This window comes from Aspergillus alliaceus (assembly GCF_009176365.1).
Source record: "Aspergillus alliaceus strain CBS 536.65 unplaced genomic scaffold BDW43scaffold_10, whole genome shotgun sequence".
Classification (NCBI taxonomy): Eukaryota; Fungi; Ascomycota; class Eurotiomycetes; order Eurotiales; family Aspergillaceae; genus Aspergillus; species Aspergillus alliaceus.
In genome coordinates this window covers 299,222-315,892 of record NW_022474693.1, presented here as the reverse complement: position 1 = coordinate 315,892, position 16,671 = coordinate 299,222, and the positions used below count along the sequence as shown (strand labels likewise).

The 16,671-nt window shown below is 51.0% G+C and overlaps 6 protein-coding genes across 6 annotated transcripts; 2 read left to right on the top strand and 4 right to left on the bottom strand.

Annotated features, from left to right (window-relative positions):
* Positions 1 to 126: 126 nt before the first annotated feature.
* BDW43DRAFT_268673 (peroxiredoxin) lies at positions 127 to 1,643 on the top strand. Its single transcript, XM_032041139.1, has 3 exons — positions 127 to 521; positions 573 to 754; positions 826 to 1,643. The coding sequence occupies exons 1-3, from the start codon at positions 266 to 268 to the stop codon at positions 1,261 to 1,263; spliced, it is 876 nt and encodes a 291-aa protein (XP_031902782.1). The 5' UTR covers positions 127 to 265; the 3' UTR covers positions 1,264 to 1,643.
* A 90-nt stretch (positions 1,644 to 1,733) lies between these two features.
* On the top strand, positions 1,734 to 3,199 carry BDW43DRAFT_16174 (NAD(P)-dependent alcohol dehydrogenase). The gene is made up of 3 exons (XM_032038602.1): positions 1,734 to 1,799; positions 1,853 to 1,981; positions 2,043 to 3,199. Exons 1-3 carry the CDS (start codon positions 1,779 to 1,781, stop codon positions 2,997 to 2,999), a joined length of 1,107 nt encoding a protein of 368 aa, XP_031902781.1. The 5' UTR covers positions 1,734 to 1,778; the 3' UTR covers positions 3,000 to 3,199.
* Positions 3,066 to 5,834, bottom strand: BDW43DRAFT_317892 (transcription factor domain-containing protein; the record flags this gene model as incomplete). Its single annotated transcript, XM_032048609.1, has 4 exons — positions 3,066 to 3,364; positions 3,447 to 5,449; positions 5,517 to 5,605; positions 5,673 to 5,834. 4 exons carry the CDS (start codon positions 5,832 to 5,834, stop codon positions 3,132 to 3,134), a joined length of 2,487 nt encoding a protein of 828 aa, XP_031902780.1. The 3' UTR covers positions 3,066 to 3,131.
* A 1,255-nt stretch (positions 5,835 to 7,089) lies between these two features.
* On the bottom strand, positions 7,090 to 9,024 carry BDW43DRAFT_16166 (general substrate transporter). Its single transcript, XM_032038601.1, has 2 exons — positions 8,754 to 9,024; positions 7,090 to 8,671 (listed from the first exon to the last, which is right to left on the bottom strand). Exons 1-2 carry the CDS (start codon positions 8,872 to 8,874, stop codon positions 7,182 to 7,184), a joined length of 1,611 nt encoding a protein of 536 aa, XP_031902779.1. The 5' UTR covers positions 8,875 to 9,024; the 3' UTR covers positions 7,090 to 7,181.
* A 914-nt stretch (positions 9,025 to 9,938) lies between these two features.
* On the bottom strand, positions 9,939 to 11,723 carry BDW43DRAFT_298532 (glycoside hydrolase family 32 protein; the record flags this gene model as incomplete). The annotated part of the gene is made up of 1 exon (XM_032044571.1): positions 9,939 to 11,723. The coding sequence occupies one exon, from the start codon at positions 11,721 to 11,723 to the stop codon at positions 9,939 to 9,941; it is 1,785 nt and encodes a 594-aa protein (XP_031902778.1).
* A 3,380-nt stretch (positions 11,724 to 15,103) lies between these two features.
* On the bottom strand, positions 15,104 to 16,549 carry BDW43DRAFT_16073 (NAD(P)-binding protein). Its single transcript, XM_032038594.1, has 5 exons — positions 16,473 to 16,549; positions 15,862 to 16,389; positions 15,746 to 15,793; positions 15,580 to 15,672; positions 15,104 to 15,510 (listed from the first exon to the last, which is right to left on the bottom strand). The coding sequence occupies exons 2-5, from the start codon at positions 16,376 to 16,378 to the stop codon at positions 15,164 to 15,166; spliced, it is 1,005 nt and encodes a 334-aa protein (XP_031902777.1). The 5' UTR covers positions 16,379 to 16,389; positions 16,473 to 16,549; the 3' UTR covers positions 15,104 to 15,163.
* Positions 16,550 to 16,671: the final 122 nt, after the last annotated feature.

Below are 16,671 nucleotides of genomic sequence, written 5' to 3'. Positions count from 1 at the left end.
AGTCACGGTCCTCGCGTACGTATAAACACCACCAACCATATCCTTGCCTTAAGTTTTGAACAAGCTTCGAGTAGTACTACATAGGCATAATATAACCGAGGCCCCTAGGAATGTACAAGTTTGTTTAGAGACCACTATTGGTTCCTCAAGGGGCGTTTGTTGATGACCACCCGGTGGGTGCCTGAGGCAATAGAAACCCCCACGTGCCAAGTCTTCTGAAAAGGGGATAGTGTATCCAAGCACGCAATCGGCCATTTGTGATATCATGGCAGTCAATCCAATCTTCCCCCTCCCAATCCTTCAATTGACCTGGTCAACTCCAATTTCACGCTTCAAAATGGTATCGATTCTTCCCCGTGCTGGTTTCCGAGCTTTCACAGCCCTTCCCCGGGCTGCTACCCTGCCCAGGGTCTCCCTCTCCTCCAAGCTTCCCCGCACACAGCTTCTGGCGCAGCCCATTGCTCGCCGGTTCGTCTCAAACATTCCCCAGGAGCAACCTCGCCTACGTCTAGGATCTACTGGTATACCTCCATACATCTGATTGAGCTACTCACGTCTGACCGTCAATATAGCCCCGAATTTCAAGGCCCAAACCACCAAAGGCGAGATCGATTTCCATGAATTCATCGGCGACAGCTGGGCCATCCTCTTCTCCCACCCGGCCGACTTTACCCCAGTCTGTACAACCGAGCTTGGTGCATTCGCTAGGTTGAAGGGCGAGTTCGAAAAACGAGGTGTCAAAATGATTGGACTGGTGAGCTTGGCGTGGTTCCTTTCCGGTTCTGGAGGTGACCAGGCTAACCAATGCGACTGACGTGCATGTAGAGTGCCGACGACCTTAGCTCCCACGGCGAATGGGTCAAAGATATCAACGAGGTTGGCAACACTAACGTCCAATTCCCCATCATTGCCGATCCCGACCGTAAGGTTGCCTTCCTCTACGACATGATCGACCAGCGTGACTTGGACAACATCGCCGAGAAGGGTATTCCCTTCACCATCCGTGCAGTCTTCATCATCGACCCCGCCAAGAAGATCCGTCTGACCATGCTCTACCCGGCCTCCACCGGCAGAAACTCCGCCGAGGTGCTGCGCGTCATCGATGCTCTGCAGACCGCCGATAAGAAGGGAATCGCGACCCCTATTGACTGGACTGTGGGCGAGGACGTGATTGTGCCCCCGTCCGTGTCGACAGAGGATGCGAAGAAGAAGTTTGGCGAGGTCCGGGAGCTGAAGCCGTACCTGCGCTACACCAAGGCCTAGATGTCAATGGTCCTGTATTAAACGCTGTACGATAAAACATAATTCAATTGAAGGGGTTCGATCTCTGACTCCGTTGCGCGCTGGTCGCGTTTTTGGATCGATATTTGAAGTAAGATGGGAGTGGGGAGTACGATGCGGTGCGATGCTGATCTTGATGGATATCCTGCGGCGAGGATCAATAAGAGGGAGAACACAAAGGAGTCGGTGATCCGAGTCTCAGACTGAATGGACGCTTCGCTCTGTCGGGCCGAAAAGGCCTTCCGGAAGAATAACGTAGAGAAGCCAAGGCCCGAAAAGAATGTCCTCCGTAGCTTCCCCCACACCCCCGCAAGTCCCAAGCTGAAGCTGTGTTTACCGGAACCGAGATAGCAAAAGGCGACTGACTGTTCCGCCGGAACCGTGGCAGACCGATGTACTTATTTCGATCATGTCCTTTCAGGCCATACGATTCAGTCCATTTATTATTCTGTCAATCCGATCATTTTTCACACGGTCTCAAGCTTCAAAAAATCAATATGTCCCTAGAAAATCACCCTGTATTCACACCCCGATGTCCTATGTTATTCCATCAACTGACCCGGCCTCGCAGACCGTCAACAAAGCCTCCGTACTCCGCCCAGGAGGTTCATTCTACTATGAAGATAGAGAAATCCCTTCGCTACAATCCGATCGCGATGTGATCGTACGAGTCGTCGCTACCGGCCTCTGTGGTTCCGATGTAAGCACCTATCGATCCAACCATTCACCCTTATCCGCGACGACAAATAACAAACGAGCAGGTCCACTACTGGCAACACGGCCGCATTGGTCGTTATGTCGTGGAAAATCCCATTGTCCTCGGCCACGAGTCGACAGGGATCGTCGTATCCCGCGGCGACAAAGCTTCCGGCATCGAAGTGGGCGATCGCGTTGCGATCGAGCCCGGAATCGCCTGCAATACATGCAACCCATGTCGCAGTGGTCGCTATAACCTCTGCAAGGACATGCGATTTGCCGCGACCCCCCCGTATGACGGAACCCTATCGACATATTACCGCGTGCCGGTGGAATGCTGCTACAAGCTGCCGGCGCACATCTCGCTGCGCGACGGGGCGCTAGTCGAACCACTGGGCGTCGCGGTGCACGGCTGCAGACTTGCGGGCGATCTGCAGGATAAATCGGTTATTGTCTTCGGTGCCGGCCCGGTCGGACTGCTTTGCTGCGCTGTTGCGAGCGCGTTCGGTGCGTCAACGGTTGTGGCTGTGGATATTGTGGCTGCTCGGTTGGAGTCGGCGAGGCAGTACGGGGCTACGCATACATACCAAATGAGCACAGAGAAGTCTCCCGAGCTGAACGCCGACGCGCTCGCAGCGACAGCTGGACTTAGTGATGGCGCAGACGTCGTCCTCGATGCTACGGGCGCTGAACCTTGCATCCAATGTGGTATCCAAGCCCTGGCACAAGGCGGGACATTCGTTCAGGTGGGACTGGGGAGGCCAAACCTGTCTCTCCCTGTTGGACAGATCTGTGACAAGGAGGCTGTCTTCAAGGGCAGCTTCCGGTACGGTCCTGGGGATTTCAAGCTGGCCATCGGGCTGTTGAACTCACAGCGCATCCGGGTCGATGGTCTAGTCACTCACGAATTCTCTTTCTCGCAGGTCGAGGAGGCGTTCCAGCATGTTGCTGGCCGGGGCGGTATTAAGAGTGTCATCTACGGGCCGGACGTGGATGCGGACGTCGCGAAGCAATCTGCATAATTTTTCCTTTTGTTTCATTCGGGTAATATACAGGGGGATATCATTCTATAAAACTGTACATTAGAAGTCATGACAAAAGTAAATAAATAAAAATAAAAAAAATAAAAACCGATAAATCGCATCACATCTTAACTAACTGCCCACCCCGTCCCATGTCATGTCCCATAACCAGTACATCCCACTTTCGCCATTCCCTAGATACGGGTCTTCTACGCTCATGGACACAGCGCCCGCGCCGTCCCAACCATAATCCATCGGGACCTGGAGTGCGAATTGCGGATCGGCGTTCTCGTGCGCCAGCTGATGGTTCGCCTGACCATCACCAGAGAGAACATTGACCGAGCGATCATTTCCCGGCGGAAGAACTGTATACAACACAAGAACAATCAGCAACATAACCTCAATCCCAAGCTATAAACCCTAATTCAGGATAATAAATCAACATACCGTGATGAACAGTACTCAAACTCTCGTTCAACCGTACCGCCCTCCCCGGATCCGGCCTAACCTGACTCCCACTCCCATTTCCATTCCCATCCCCCACCGTCTGATAATCCGCCAACGACACCCCCAGCGTCCCATCCAGCGGCAACCGCAGCGTATCCTCAACCGACATCCGCGGAGGCTGCGCGACATGCGGCATCGGCCCGAAGATAACCTCCGACTCGCGACGGAGGAGCATTGTCACCACGTTCTTTAACACCGTCGTGCTCTGTTTGGATAGCGCGGATCTCGTCCCGATTAGATCCTGGAGACGGAGAATGCGGGTGATGGTCCGTTTGACGACCTGGGCTGTGTCGGAGAGGGGTTCCGAGAGGGCCATTACCACCAGGACGATGGCGGCGTTGAAGAGGTTGATTGCCAGGAAGGCGACGAGGTGGCTGTCTGTTGCTAGTTGGGCGAGGACGGGCATTTCGGTTATGCGGGCGGTGCGCACGGCGGCGTTCATCCAGAGGTCGGTGGTACTGGCGGGTTGTTGTTGGGTGGGGGGGAATTGGACTTGGGGGTCGAAGGAGAGGCCCGGGGTTGGGGTTGAGTTTGAGGTTGTGGTTGAGTGGGTGGTGTTGGATCCGGTGGGGGAACTGTTGTCTTCGCTGGTGCCGTGGGGTCGGGTGAGGTGGTCGACTTGTTTTGCCAGCAGGGGTCGATGGAGGACGATGAGGACGTTGTCGTAGGTTAGTTGGAGGGAGAGGGATTGGAGGGCGTGGGCGCGAGACCCGGACTCGCCCGTGGGGTGGTAGTCGTGGTTGAGGTCTAGGGCTAGATGGGCTGGGAGACTGACGCGCCATCTTTGGAGTTCTTGGGTGGCGTACTTGACGAGAGAGGCGTATGTGTCGCCGGCGAGCTGTTGCGATGTTCGGAAGGTTCGTGAGCCGAATATTGCTTCGAGGGCTGGCGAGGCGATCAGGTAGAGGCGGTTCAGTTCGCGCTGGTACGCGGAGTAGCAGATCAGGCTGTTTTCGTCGGATGGTGCAGCGAATGATGGGCTTTCTAATATGTCGGCCGGCATGCTGAGATTGCAGTCTTTGTCGTTGATCCCTAACGGTCGACCGTATGTGATGGACGCAAATCGGTCCCAGGTGTAGATCGTCCACCAGACGCGTTTTCTCTCCTCAATGTCGCCGAATTCGCCTTGCACCGGTTCTCGGTGCATGCCCAGCGCTTGGGACATCTTGATTGTGGCCCCTAATAACGCGAAGGAGAGGTTTGGTCGACCGTGGTAGACATGATGCGATCCGAGGAGAATGCAGGTCTGCACGGCCGTCACCGACGGCTGGTCCATCAGTTCCACCAGGTTCGCCTCGATGATTCCGATCAGGTCGGCGCTCCATTGCCGCCAGTGATCCCGGTTGTCATCGGTGTTACTATCGTGTTGAGATCGGTACCACGCCGCCATCCCAAGCATGACCGCCAGCAGCAGGAGGAACGGCTTCTGGGAGGGATACGCCGAGCCATCTTCAATCGAGCGCAGCCTCCTGCGAAACTTCGGTTCATACACAACCAGCGAAAACCAATGGATCGCTTCAAAATACTCTTCCAACAGCTCATACATCAACTCGCCGATGGGTAATGGCCGGCCCAAGATCGAAGCGATCGGGAGCCGTTGACCGGCGACCGCCGACGGCGCGATAGGCGCACTGGTGCTTGCGCGATAGCCTGGGATGGCGAAAGTATTCCGCTCATCGATATGTTGACTGCCCAGTTCACATATTTTGCGCGCCAGGCCCATAGCCGACTCGGCCTCGCCGCAGTCGATGGCTGACCGGGCGCTGTGCTCATCCGGCGGAAGGAAGTCTGCGTCAGCGCCGGGCGCATTAGTGACTTGGTCCGGCATGTCCACTTCACGCTGAGGACTGTCCTCGCGATCCGGCGGCTGCTCGGCCGGGGTCATGTGTGGGGGCTTCGACTGACGCCGAGTATTTCTCGATGTTCGTCGGGATCCCACTCGACTGCATCGCAGCATCTACATATTAGCCAAGCCGAAGCAACGGGAGGAGAGGAATTCTGCCCACGTACTTTCGCCCAGCATTCTTTTGCTGGCTTGGTAGAGGTTGACAGTTCACATTGGCTCTTACACAAAGCGTGCAAGGTCGGAACGGATCGCACTGTCATATATTGTCCCTGATGTTCAGCGAAACAAACCCCGAGAAAATTTCAGGGTATTCGGCTTACCCGGGATTTATGTAGACGGCATCGCTCACACGCACTGCTCACCCGAGTCGGCAACGACGAGCGTAGATGTCTTCTTGTTCTCGTGGAACGTGGACTTTCTGTTGTTCCTTGTCGCATTCGATGATCTACTAGATCGTCCATTGCATGGTGGTCCGACGCCATGGCGGGTTTATGCAACAGTCGGATGATGTTTTGGAGATTTGAGTGATTTTTGACCCGATTCTTGGCTGGTTTTCCCCACACATCCCCGACTCCACGGTGGACCGCCGATTAGTGAGTGGTAGGTAGACTTCATGGTACTCCCTCGTATTGATTATAGTATGTCGAATTCTGGTGGAGGCATGATTTTGGGATATAAATATATATTATTTATTCTTATTCAACTTCTTTTCATACTACTCTATTGGTGAGTGTGCAGGTCTAAGATATAGATTAAAAGAACGTAAAGATACCTACCCAACACCTTCACGCCCTGTAAACCCTACTTTAACGACCATAGAAAGAAGTGGATCAGTAAGGCTTCAACGTAGCACAGCATGCTCACAATAAACCGCATTCAGATAGACACTCGTCCTCCAAGGATCTGAAATTCCTCTATTTCAACGTCAAAGCATAACTCCAATTGACCGAAGAAACTCTAACCCCAACCCCAACCCCAACCCCAACCCCTCAAGACGGCTGTCTAGGAACAACTTTTGAGAGAGCCTACTACCACCAAGACAACCTCTTCATCAAACGAAGCTTCCGTCCCAGCGAATTCCGCACCGGCTACAAAGGCCTTCACATCCCCCTCCTAGGCAAAGAGCGCCTCCAAAACGAAGCAGCCGCACTCCACTTCATCCGTTGCGTGAGCAATATCCCCGTTCCGCAAGTCTGCGTTGCCTGTGAAATAGAATGGCTCTTTTATTCTCAATACGGAGTATATGTCGACGGTATATCAATGGCTAGCCTACATGAAGAGCAGAAGGGAGTCATGTGCTCTGAGTTGAAGCGGCATTTGGATACTTTGAGTAAGATTACATCGAACCGTATCGGTGGGCCAGACAGAATTGTGATTCCTCCGTATCGGATTTTTGCATCGGACCACGAAGGAGGATTGGATGGTTCGGTTCTCGAGTGGGGAGGAATATGTCTTCTGTCATAATGACCTGTCGCAGAATAACGCTGTTGCTCATCCTAGGTCATTGGCCATTCGGGCCACTGTTGCTTGGGAGTATGGGAGTATGCCGGTCTTTTCCCGGGGGTATTTCGAGAGGTCGTTTTATGAGAGGCTAGGGCCTTCGGTGGCTATCAAGGGGAGGAGGGATGGGTTTCCTTTATGGTAGCAGAATTTATAGGTGGGCGGGTAGAGGGTACTCTGAAGCTTGTGTATATGTGGGTTTGTCGGGGAATGAGATATTGTAAGGTGCGTAACTTCGTTAACTTTGTTTTGCGGCATGATCTAGAAACCCAGAAATACATATACATATACAGTAGCTCAACTACGATCCCTTATTCCTAGGACCCCGCCTAGACATTCTCATGGTACTCGATTTGTCCCTCGCTCTGGCTCAACTCCTGCTTGGCCTTTGAAATGGACGCGCTCTGGTTTGTGAGCGCATGTTCCATCTCAATGTACCGCAGTGGCCGCTGAATGCTGATGGCCTCAGGATTACCATTGACAAAGATACTGTGGTTCTCGCGGAAGAAAATGTCGATATCCTCGAGAGCACGGTTGGCGGTCTCGGGGTAGAAGAAGTAGACAATAGGGATGAAAGAAAAGTTGAACACGGTCCAGATGATGTAGAACTTCCATCCAAGATTTTGGATACCGACCGGAGTAACTTCAACGACCATGAAGTTCATCGCCCAGTTCGTCGCGGTACCCAACGCAGCACCCTTAGTCCGCATACTCAGCGAGTTCAGCTCCACGGGGAGAAGCCAGCCAATGCCCTGGTAACTGCATCCGAAGAACAGGTAGTAGCAGAAGAAGAAGGCAACCGCTGCGGCTGCCACCTGCGTCTGGTGTGGATAGTCTGGCTTCTCGCTAAACCGGAGCAAAACGGTGATCATCAAGTAGCAGACCCCCTGGCCTAAGGCACACCAGATCATGAGCTTGCGTCGACCCCAGCCGTCGATCTTGGGGATGGCTAGCGTGCCGGCGATGAGATATGAGACGGAATTGCAGGCCGCGAGGAGTCGTGATAGCGTTTCGGATAGCTTGACGGATTCCATTAGGACGGTGGGTAAATAGTATGAAGTCACGTTGATACCCGCAAGCTGTTGCATGGCTTGCGCGCCGGCTCCTAGTATAAGTCGGCGTACCATGCAGGTGCCTCCCTGATCGCCGGTCTTGCCACGCAGAAGGTCTCCCCAGGAGACGCCGTGGTCGCGCTCGTACTGAGCTGCAGTGATGATTTCCGTATAGGCTGCGATGACAAAGGGATCGTTGACATCTTTGTCTTCGAGGTCGGCAATGATTTGCTGGGCATTTTCCGTGTGATCATGGCCGATCAGCCAACGCGGTGACTCAGGCAGCCATGGGACGGTGGCGTAAAGAACAAAAATGAAGACAAACTGGAAAGCCAGAGGGAACCGCCAGGAGGCCGGTCCAGGGACAAAGGAGAAGCCGAAGGTCATCCAGTTCGACAGGGAGTAGCCGGCGATGTTGAGGATCATCTCAATAATCACCAGCTTTCCTCTCCACTTGATTTGGGAAGTCTCGCCCTGCCACACGGGGGCCGTGGCCGTGTTGATACCGTTACCGATGCCAGCAACCACGCGACCAACAATCATTTGAGGGACGCTGTAGGCTGCGGTCTGGAGAATGGCACCGATGGACATGATTGTCGTGCCGACTAAGATGGTCTTTTTCCGACCCCATCTTTCTCCGAAGTACATTGCGGCTATCGCCCCGACTAGACATCCGACATCGTACACAGCTGTGATGGTTCCAACCAGGCTTGCGTTGTTATGTAAATGTAATACATCTAGGAAGTCTTTGGTTACAATGACGCCGCCTAAATTCGAGAAGGCAACAAAGTCAGTTAATTCTTAATCAAAACCGCGAGAGAAGAGAGAGAGAGAGAGAGAGAGTCATACCGAAGACACCCTGATCGTAACCAAACAACATCATATCCGTTGCACATGCAACCGTGACCCAGAATGTCAGCCATCCTCCCTTTAAGCCAAAGTATGGCTGATTGAGCCGACCCTTAGCCATCTCAGAGCTTTAATCATAGAAGATATATGTATGTTGCGAGGATACAAACAAATTGATCTCTAACTTATACGTCGTAAATCCTGGGGAGACTATATACTAGTCGCAACATACCCCAGTTTACTGATCTCCACCGCATGAGGAGCTCAACCTTAAGTCACAGAGTTACTGGAGCTCCACAAAGGGTGGCATATGAGGAAATTACTCAACAGGCACTAAACTAGAAACATAGTCTAACCCGGAGTAAAAACCTGGAGAAGCATGCCTATGGGGCTGAGGACGTTCGGTTCCGCCGGAACTTGAGCGTTCGAATGGTCGGTTCCGGTCTGCACACATTTCCGCCGGTCGGTACAACGTAGGAACAAAAGGAAACTAAACGTCATGATCAACCGGGACGGCTTGAGAATAACCAACATAATTATGAGTGATTTTTGGGTCCTTCGCACGCAGTGCGTCATCACGAAGGTCGTAGAAGCTAACATTTGTGGATGATCATCAGGAGTGCGGCAGTTGCTTCGTTATGTTATCCTAGTTCGGACTCCCTTTTGAGACTCAAGGTTGAGTGTGAGTTCAGAACTTTGAATTATCACTTCGCAACCCATTTTAGTTGACCATATTCGCGCGATATCATGTTCTCTACTGGAAGGTGAAAATACGGCTTGCCGTGCTGGCCTGTCGGCTTCCCGACGCGTGGGCGGCCCAATTATACCTACGCAAAGGCTATTCCAAGTTGAGCGATATTTTTACTACGATCCTCAAAGCCTGGTCCAGTGTCGTACATTGAAGTGCATTGCCAGATCAATTACAAAGAATTAAGTATGTTGCAAAATTATAGACTCAACCGCGGGTTTTCCTTTCCATAATCCAGCACAAATACACCAGCAACCCTTCCCCGGTCAAATCATGAAAAGAACTTATGAGACCATCATTTTAAATCTAGACACGCTCGGGCCAGGCTTCGAAGAGACCTTCAGAGACAGTCACGTTGCTGAAGGTCACCTCACCCGCGCCGTTGTGGAAGAACTTGATGTCAGTCGAGTTTTGATACCAGGAACTGCGAGAAACTATTAGTCAATCCCTTGTTGCCGACTGTGAGGGTAAACATACCGAGCCCAAGTACCCAAGGCGAAGCGTCCATTGGCATAAACCTCAATGACAGCGTTGTCCACAACGATTGTGAGATCCAAAGTCTCGATTTCCTCACCCTCACCCTGCAGATCGAACAACCGGAGACGTCCGGATTCATTGGTGCTGACGATTCCGTTGGTGGTCTTTGCAGCAGCGCTGGTGTGGCTGCGGTCAACAATGATTGACTCATTGGAGAACTGGTAGTAAATGGTGGTGCTTTCGAGGTCAGATGACAGAACTTGGAAACCAGCTTGGATGTCGGAGTTACGGGCAGAACGGGGGAAGGACAGCTGGGCTGTAAGGGCATAGAACTTGGTAGTAGGGGAAATCTGGAAAGGCACAACGCCCGCTTCCTTCGACGTGCGCTTGGGCTCTGTGATCTTCGGGCCAGACATAAGGGCTTCACGCGTCTCCCGGGCAATTTCAATTCCCATGGTCTTCAGTTCAATGCCAGATTGGCCACGCTCCACACGCCAAGAGGTTCCAGCCTCACGGGAAAGCTCGTTGTCAACCACGTTGGAAATAGTCTGGACACGGAGTTCACGGGGAAGCAGAAGGGTGCCAAGCCAGTTCTGTTGCGCGCTGGGAAAACCCTTGGCCTGCTCGAACAGGTCTCCAGTAAGCCAGACGAATGAGATGAAGCGATCAGGAGCGCCACTCTTGATGGACGCCTTGGACGTTGCGGGAAGGATCTTGCCAGCGGCGGCATAGCCGGAAGCACCCCAGTCGAGAACGCCAGCCATGGAAGGTGTGAAAGTAACGTTACCGTTGTTAGACACATTACCAGCAACCCAGAGCATATCATGAATGGATGACAGCTGGGGCACGATCGGGGTGCCAGACCCCTCAGTACCCAAGGTCATGAACATCTCACCATTCAGACTGTATCCCTCGTCATTCAGACCAAAGGTATTGCCAACTTCAAAGTTGAAGCCCCAGCCTCCAGCCCAGTCCCCGTTACCCCAGGTCGTGTTAACCTTCTCATGCCACCACTGACCGAGATATTCCCAGTCCTCCAGGTTCAGCTCTTTCTGATCCTGACGGTAGAGGAACTGACCGGGACCCTCTTCATGTACGCCACCAGAAATGGCTGCGTACCAGGTGCCGGGGGCACTTTTGGAAGCGGCGTCTAACTCTGGGCTTTGGAAGGCGTACGGATCGCGGAACGCGGTCACATTGAGGTCCGATGGAGGAAGAGGAATGACTGGTGGTCGATCGAGCTTGGTAAAGTTGCGACCGCCGTCAGTGGAGACGGCTAAGGACTGGGTCTCGGCTCCTGGGTTGTACGGAATTGACCAATGGATGGGCAGGGATGTGACTGAGGTATAGAGGAGGGTAGGCTTGCCGTCAATACCCTTCTCAATTATGGAACCATCAAACACCGCTATAGGGTCGTTCTTCCCTCCCGGTGTGATAAATTGGCTTCCATTGGGGTTAATATCGTGATATCTGACCAGATCATCGGTGGTGGCGCCTGAGATGCCAGTGCCATTGTACAGCCAGCCAACATGGAATAGACCAGTCTCCGGATCGGAGTAATGAGCACACGGGTCGCCAATCTTCCCAAGAGGCGGAAGAACATGAGCCCGGGGTCTCCATGTGTCATATAGAGAGCCATTGGCCAGCGTTGAAAGGTTTGGAGGAGCCGCGTTGTAGTCGATGGCAGAGGCAGCGTAGGCCGCCTGGCTGGTGACCAGAGGCACTGCGGTTGAGGAGAGCTTCATGGCGGTGTGCTTGCGAGAGTTATGAGATGGCCTCGTTCTCAAAAAGCTCCCGGGGAGGAGTTTAAGTAGTATTTTTTTTTAATTCCATACTGCATAGTTCCCCTTGCCATCGGGTATTAGTCGAGGATGCTAGATAAGGTATGGACCACTCGGTGCCCCTGGAAGAGTCACATAATGTCGGCGAAATGCCCCATTTCACCATCTTAGTAGACGGGGTAGGTCCTGTTTAATGGTTACATCGTTCGTCATTAACAAGGGCATGCTGGGTACACTTTGTGCAATTCTCCGAAATAACCCCATTACCCCGAGGGTTGGAGATCAGAATTGACAACTTTTCCCAATGCAGCAACCCATGAGGGGCTACAAGTACCTCATGGATCCGCTAAGTTGTTTTGTTTCTTCCTGTTCCTGCAGAATGGTGGGTAATGGATCTTGGTAAGCTCCTCAGCAAATCTTTCAGAGAACCGCCTCATCTTTTTTTTCCTCCCAGAGAAAATCTCCTGGTAGGCGGCTGAAACAAGGAACATCCGATCATTTTGTTGTTGTGGGGAATATGGTGTTTAGATATCGCGGGGCAGTCGTCATCATAACGAGTAGGCTAGCCACTTGACTGTATATCGAACCACATCTGCATGTCATCTGCAAGGCTCTGTACTAGGTTGTTGTTCAGATGATCAAGTCCATGGCATCTGCCGAACACCCGGGCACGTGAGATATGGCTGTTTGCTCTGTTTGTTCAATCTATCAAGGAAAACCTTCCCGTTTGGGGAGATTCGGGCATCAACTCCGTCTTCCCACATATGGAAACCATTGATATCCACTTGGCCAGGTGAAGGCTGGAAAATCGGAAAAGATCTCCATTTGGCGAGGCTCATCGGACTCTCCTTCGTCGTTCAGGGAAAACGCTTGTAGCCAATCTACAAACCCATGTTAATCTGACCGAGCTCGTTCCGTGTATAGCCATACGGGTGGGATATTCCTTCTTTCTCTGGTTCTAGAAAAATCCGTTGAAGATCGTCATTTGATTGATACATAATGAAACTTACGGTATTCAGAGGAACCTGCCTTTATGTTTAAGTTTCCACAGTTTGCCCGACCATGTGGAGTATGGCTCTGGAGCTCACAATCACGCTTGCCAGCCTCTACTATTGCCAAGGGAGGGCCACGCAAACAATCAGAAACATACTCAGCTACTTTACAGGGGAAAAATAGATCTGTCGATTTTGCACGGATAGAGAAAGGGGGGTTAGATGGTGTGGGACAACACAACTTGTATCATACGGCTTGGAGATTAAACCTCCAAGTGATGGCCTTTTGTAGACTACAGCTGATGATGGCCTGTGTATAACTGTGTAAACAGATATGCTCAGTTCCTGGGCTGAGATCTATGTAGCTTCCATATATAATTTACGGGTAGAGTACTGTTAATCTTCCGCAGATAGTCACCTTTAGTGCTGGATCTCCACTTGTGCCCTTACTAAGTATAGATTTTATTACAGATCAATACATACTATCTCCCTTGTCAGAAGCGGGTGAAAGAAGTGGTTTAATCTTGGTACGCGGCAGCTTTGGCTAATTGGTCTACTGTATCATTACCGAGATTGTCATAATATCCTGAAATCTATTAGAGACAGAGTGTAATATTCTTTACCTGAATCTCAGCGGCTGCTTGGAGGACTGTATAAATGATCTGTTATCCTGATATATTCTTTATATTTTGGATTACTTGCAAGACTAATTTACTATCACGCAGAATAGTTATGATAGTTAATCCGCTACCTGTATCACTTGAGCGCTGGTGAAATATCTTGAGTACTGTACTAATAGCGTAGAAAATGCCTATAAGCTCCGCGATACAGACTGACAAGTGATCTATCAGCCTTATCTGTACCTGTCGGATTCAATGATCTTCTGGTTGTTACCAAGTGCGACAACAGCGGCCCCCAGATAGGTGCCTCACCCGGAGGCATCCGAGTAGATAATAATATCAGATATAAGGTGTACAGTCTCCACTCTCTCTCTCTTACTATCTCTCGGTCTATTTTAATCTTAATCTCTGCAAAGGCCTTAATTTACTATGGTGGCAGCGGCTATAAGTTAATTATTTCCAATTCAGCGCTTCGGCTAACGGAAAGTGTGCACTCGTTCCAACATTATTTCTATAATTCTGGGCCCGGAGCAGTGCATCTCAAATAGGGTGGTCGCGAGATAGTAAGTGTAGCCGGATAATAGTATGCTGGGCGGTGGCGGAGATAAACATATATAGGAAAGATATAGGCTTTCACTTTCAGTGTTATAGTCACCACTGTCTTGAATGCTAAGAGAATACGGATTAACGGGGCCCTCTATACAGTGTTCAAGTGTTACAGATGCATCTTGTCCCGCAGCAGGTTATGCCAGACTGTCAATATATGATCTATAACAGGCATGACACTTGCTTGATAGAGTTGGCACATCTGTTCAGGACACAGATATTGTAGTCTACCCAGGGCAATAGTTGTTTTGGTTGCGCATTTGATGGCCTGTTATATATGCTCCTTCCATCGCAGCTCTTAGTTAAACACCACCCCCAGTAGCTTTGCTATAGATAACGGTCGGACCGTTATGCTATTCAGGACTACCTATCTCTCCAGATATTTGCCCTTCTTTCTAGTAAAGTGGATAAGCTCAGTTTTTCTCAGCTGTAAAGCAAGACCTGGTTCGCCGCACCCAGATCTTAATTCAAGGGATACCTTCAGATTATATCCGGGCTAGGTTTTCCTCAATTGTATTCGAGAGCACCAGCAAAGCCTGCTCGGTGGTTCGACCCGGGCGTCCCCCGAACTGGCTGTTTGGCAGCAAACCGTGCTTTTCTGCCAGGTATGAGAGCCGTCGAGCCTGTAGACTACAGTTGGATGCAAAAACGGTGCACGCTTTTACTCACTTCAATTGTTTCCCAACCCCTGTCGCAAAGGAAAGCTAAACTATATTCGTAAATTTATCCAAAGCTCCTGTTTCGGGTGCAGTAATGGTATGTATCACAGCGCCAGAGTACCCACTACTACACCATTTCTCTTAACTTCGTAGCCGATTTTGATTTTTTGGCTATGAATAGCCAATTAAACACTCTTAAGGGACAAAATGAATCTTCATACCCTATTGTAACCCGAATCTACGCTTCTACGGGTAATGATGGTGTGGTAAAACGGATCTATCCAACTACCGCCGTTCCGTTGACAGTGTCACCTCCTGGTAGGGTACGTATCCCTGTTACTCAGTGTTACAGCCTGAAGCCTCATAGACAGCGCGGTTACGTGATATCGCAGGAGCCCACTACATGAGCCTGAAAACAAAGATAAATGACGACTTGATTGAATCGAGGCGGTCATTAAGCCTATGTAGTCCCCGCGATAATTGGACGATTCAGTTCAGAACTCTATCTCGGAGAATACATACACCTCCTAAGGACCAGTCCATCCGCTACGCCTCAGCCAATCTTCAAAAGAGCTACCAGTAAGGCCTAGCTCCTCGCTAGATTGTTCAACCTCTAGCTCGAAGGCTCCATAGCAGGTCTTGTCGGTTGGAGCTATAGCAGCCCATTGCATCATTTCAATAGCGTCTTCCTTGAATGCTGGGCCAACGAGCGCAGAGCTCAAGTGACCGAACTCCTCAAACGAGATTGGAGAATGAACGGCCGGTTTTCCAGTAACGCGCGTGAAAGCTTTCGCCATGCCTTCGGGAGTTATCCTAGGACCTAAAGCAAGATAAGTTTTCCCTTTAGTCTTTTCAACACCTAAGCCAAATATCTCTTCAAGTGATTTGTCAGCCTTGACTTGCTAGGGGAAGACAGCTGTTGAATGTGGTGGTGAGCTCTTACTTGCGGAAAAGGCTCCCATGTCGTGTGCAGGATCCGTCCACTGGACCATTTTATTCCCGGGTAGGGGCATACAAAATTGTACCACGCCGTCCTCTGAGGAACAAATGCATTAGTTCTGATGTCGATATGTCATTTGAAACTTGGAGAATAAGAGAGGGACACAAACCACGAAGCCGGCAATACTGTGACCAGGCCAAGTTGGTGTAAAAAAAACCTGTGCATGACGAACACATCAGTAACCCCACGAATGTTTTCGAAGTCGTAGAGATACCCGCTACTCACCAGGCATCAAGGAAGTAAAGCCATCAAGCTCCTTTCTTGCCAGTTGCTCAATAGTATGCTTGTTGTTCATGTGATGTATCCGTTTGAACTGGCCGTCGCTCGCTTCGACAGTATCAGGTAAGCTGCTAAACACCAAATGCTTGATGCAGCACTCCTTGGCAGCGGAGATGATGTTACGCCCTGCATCAATCTCGTGTTTCAACTCCTCCTCTTCAGTAATACGTTTACCAGGGTACCGTTCACTGGTCATGGCGAAGACGCCGTGCGCACCCGTAAAGGCGCTCCGTAGGCTTGTTTCATCGTAAACATGGCCACTGGCCAAGCTCAGACGATTGTCAGTAGTTTGGTATTCTGACAAAAGCTTCTGTGCTTTGCCTGAGCTGGGATCTTGGGTAAGAGCTCGGACAAGCCAAGGACCACCATATTCGTCGCTCAATAATGCTCGAACAACGCCAGAGCCTTGGATTCCCGTGGCGCCAACGACGACGATGGTTTGTTGCGACTGAGTGGATGACATGTTGTTGAGACCTTGCGCCAAGGACGGGGTCAGAGTATGGGACAGAGTATAGGACGAGGAGCGTGTCCGGTGGATTCTGGCTGACCTGACGTACGGTACTCTGTTGGCAGAACTTGGCTGATCCCGCCAGGAAAGATTATATATTCTTACTTATAGGCTAATAATTAGACTATAGGAAATGAGCGTAACGTTAGTGTCGGTTTAGGTACGTCCCGTATCACGAAGCGTAGGATATCGTAGCAAGGGCCGTCCAACTGCCCTACGAGGTGAGCCTGCTTATAAGCACGAATATC

Coding starts and splice junctions, on each gene's coding strand:
- BDW43DRAFT_268673 (XM_032041139.1), top strand. CDS start 266: ATGGCAGTCAATCCAATCTTCCCCCTCCCAATCCTTCAATTGACCTGG. Junction 522..572: donor CCTACGTCTAGGATCTACTG/GTATACCTCCAT, acceptor CCGTCAATATAG/CCCCGAATTTCAAGGCCCAA. Junction 755..825: donor GTGTCAAAATGATTGGACTG/GTGAGCTTGGCG, acceptor ACGTGCATGTAG/AGTGCCGACGACCTTAGCTC.
- BDW43DRAFT_16174 (XM_032038602.1), top strand. CDS start 1,779: ATGTCCCTAGAAAATCACCCT. Junction 1,800..1,852: donor TGTCCCTAGAAAATCACCCT/GTATTCACACCC, acceptor CCGGCCTCGCAG/ACCGTCAACAAAGCCTCCGT. Junction 1,982..2,042: donor CCGGCCTCTGTGGTTCCGAT/GTAAGCACCTAT, acceptor ACAAACGAGCAG/GTCCACTACTGGCAACACGG.
- BDW43DRAFT_16073 (XM_032038594.1), bottom strand. CDS start 16,378: ATGTCATCCACTCAGTCGCAACAAACCATCGTCGTCGTTGGCGCCACG. Junction 15,794..15,861: donor CTTTACTTCCTTGATGCCTG/GTGAGTAGCGGG, acceptor CGTCATGCACAG/GTTTTTTTTACACCAACTTG. Junction 15,673..15,745: donor ACAGTATTGCCGGCTTCGTG/GTTTGTGTCCCT, acceptor TTTGTTCCTCAG/AGGACGGCGTGGTACAATTT.
- BDW43DRAFT_16166 (XM_032038601.1), bottom strand. CDS start 8,874: ATGGCTAAGGGTCGGCTCAATCAGCCATACTTTGGCTTAAAGGGAGGA. Junction 8,672..8,753: donor TTACGATCAGGGTGTCTTCG/GTATGACTCTCT, acceptor TCTCGAATTTAG/GCGGCGTCATTGTAACCAAA.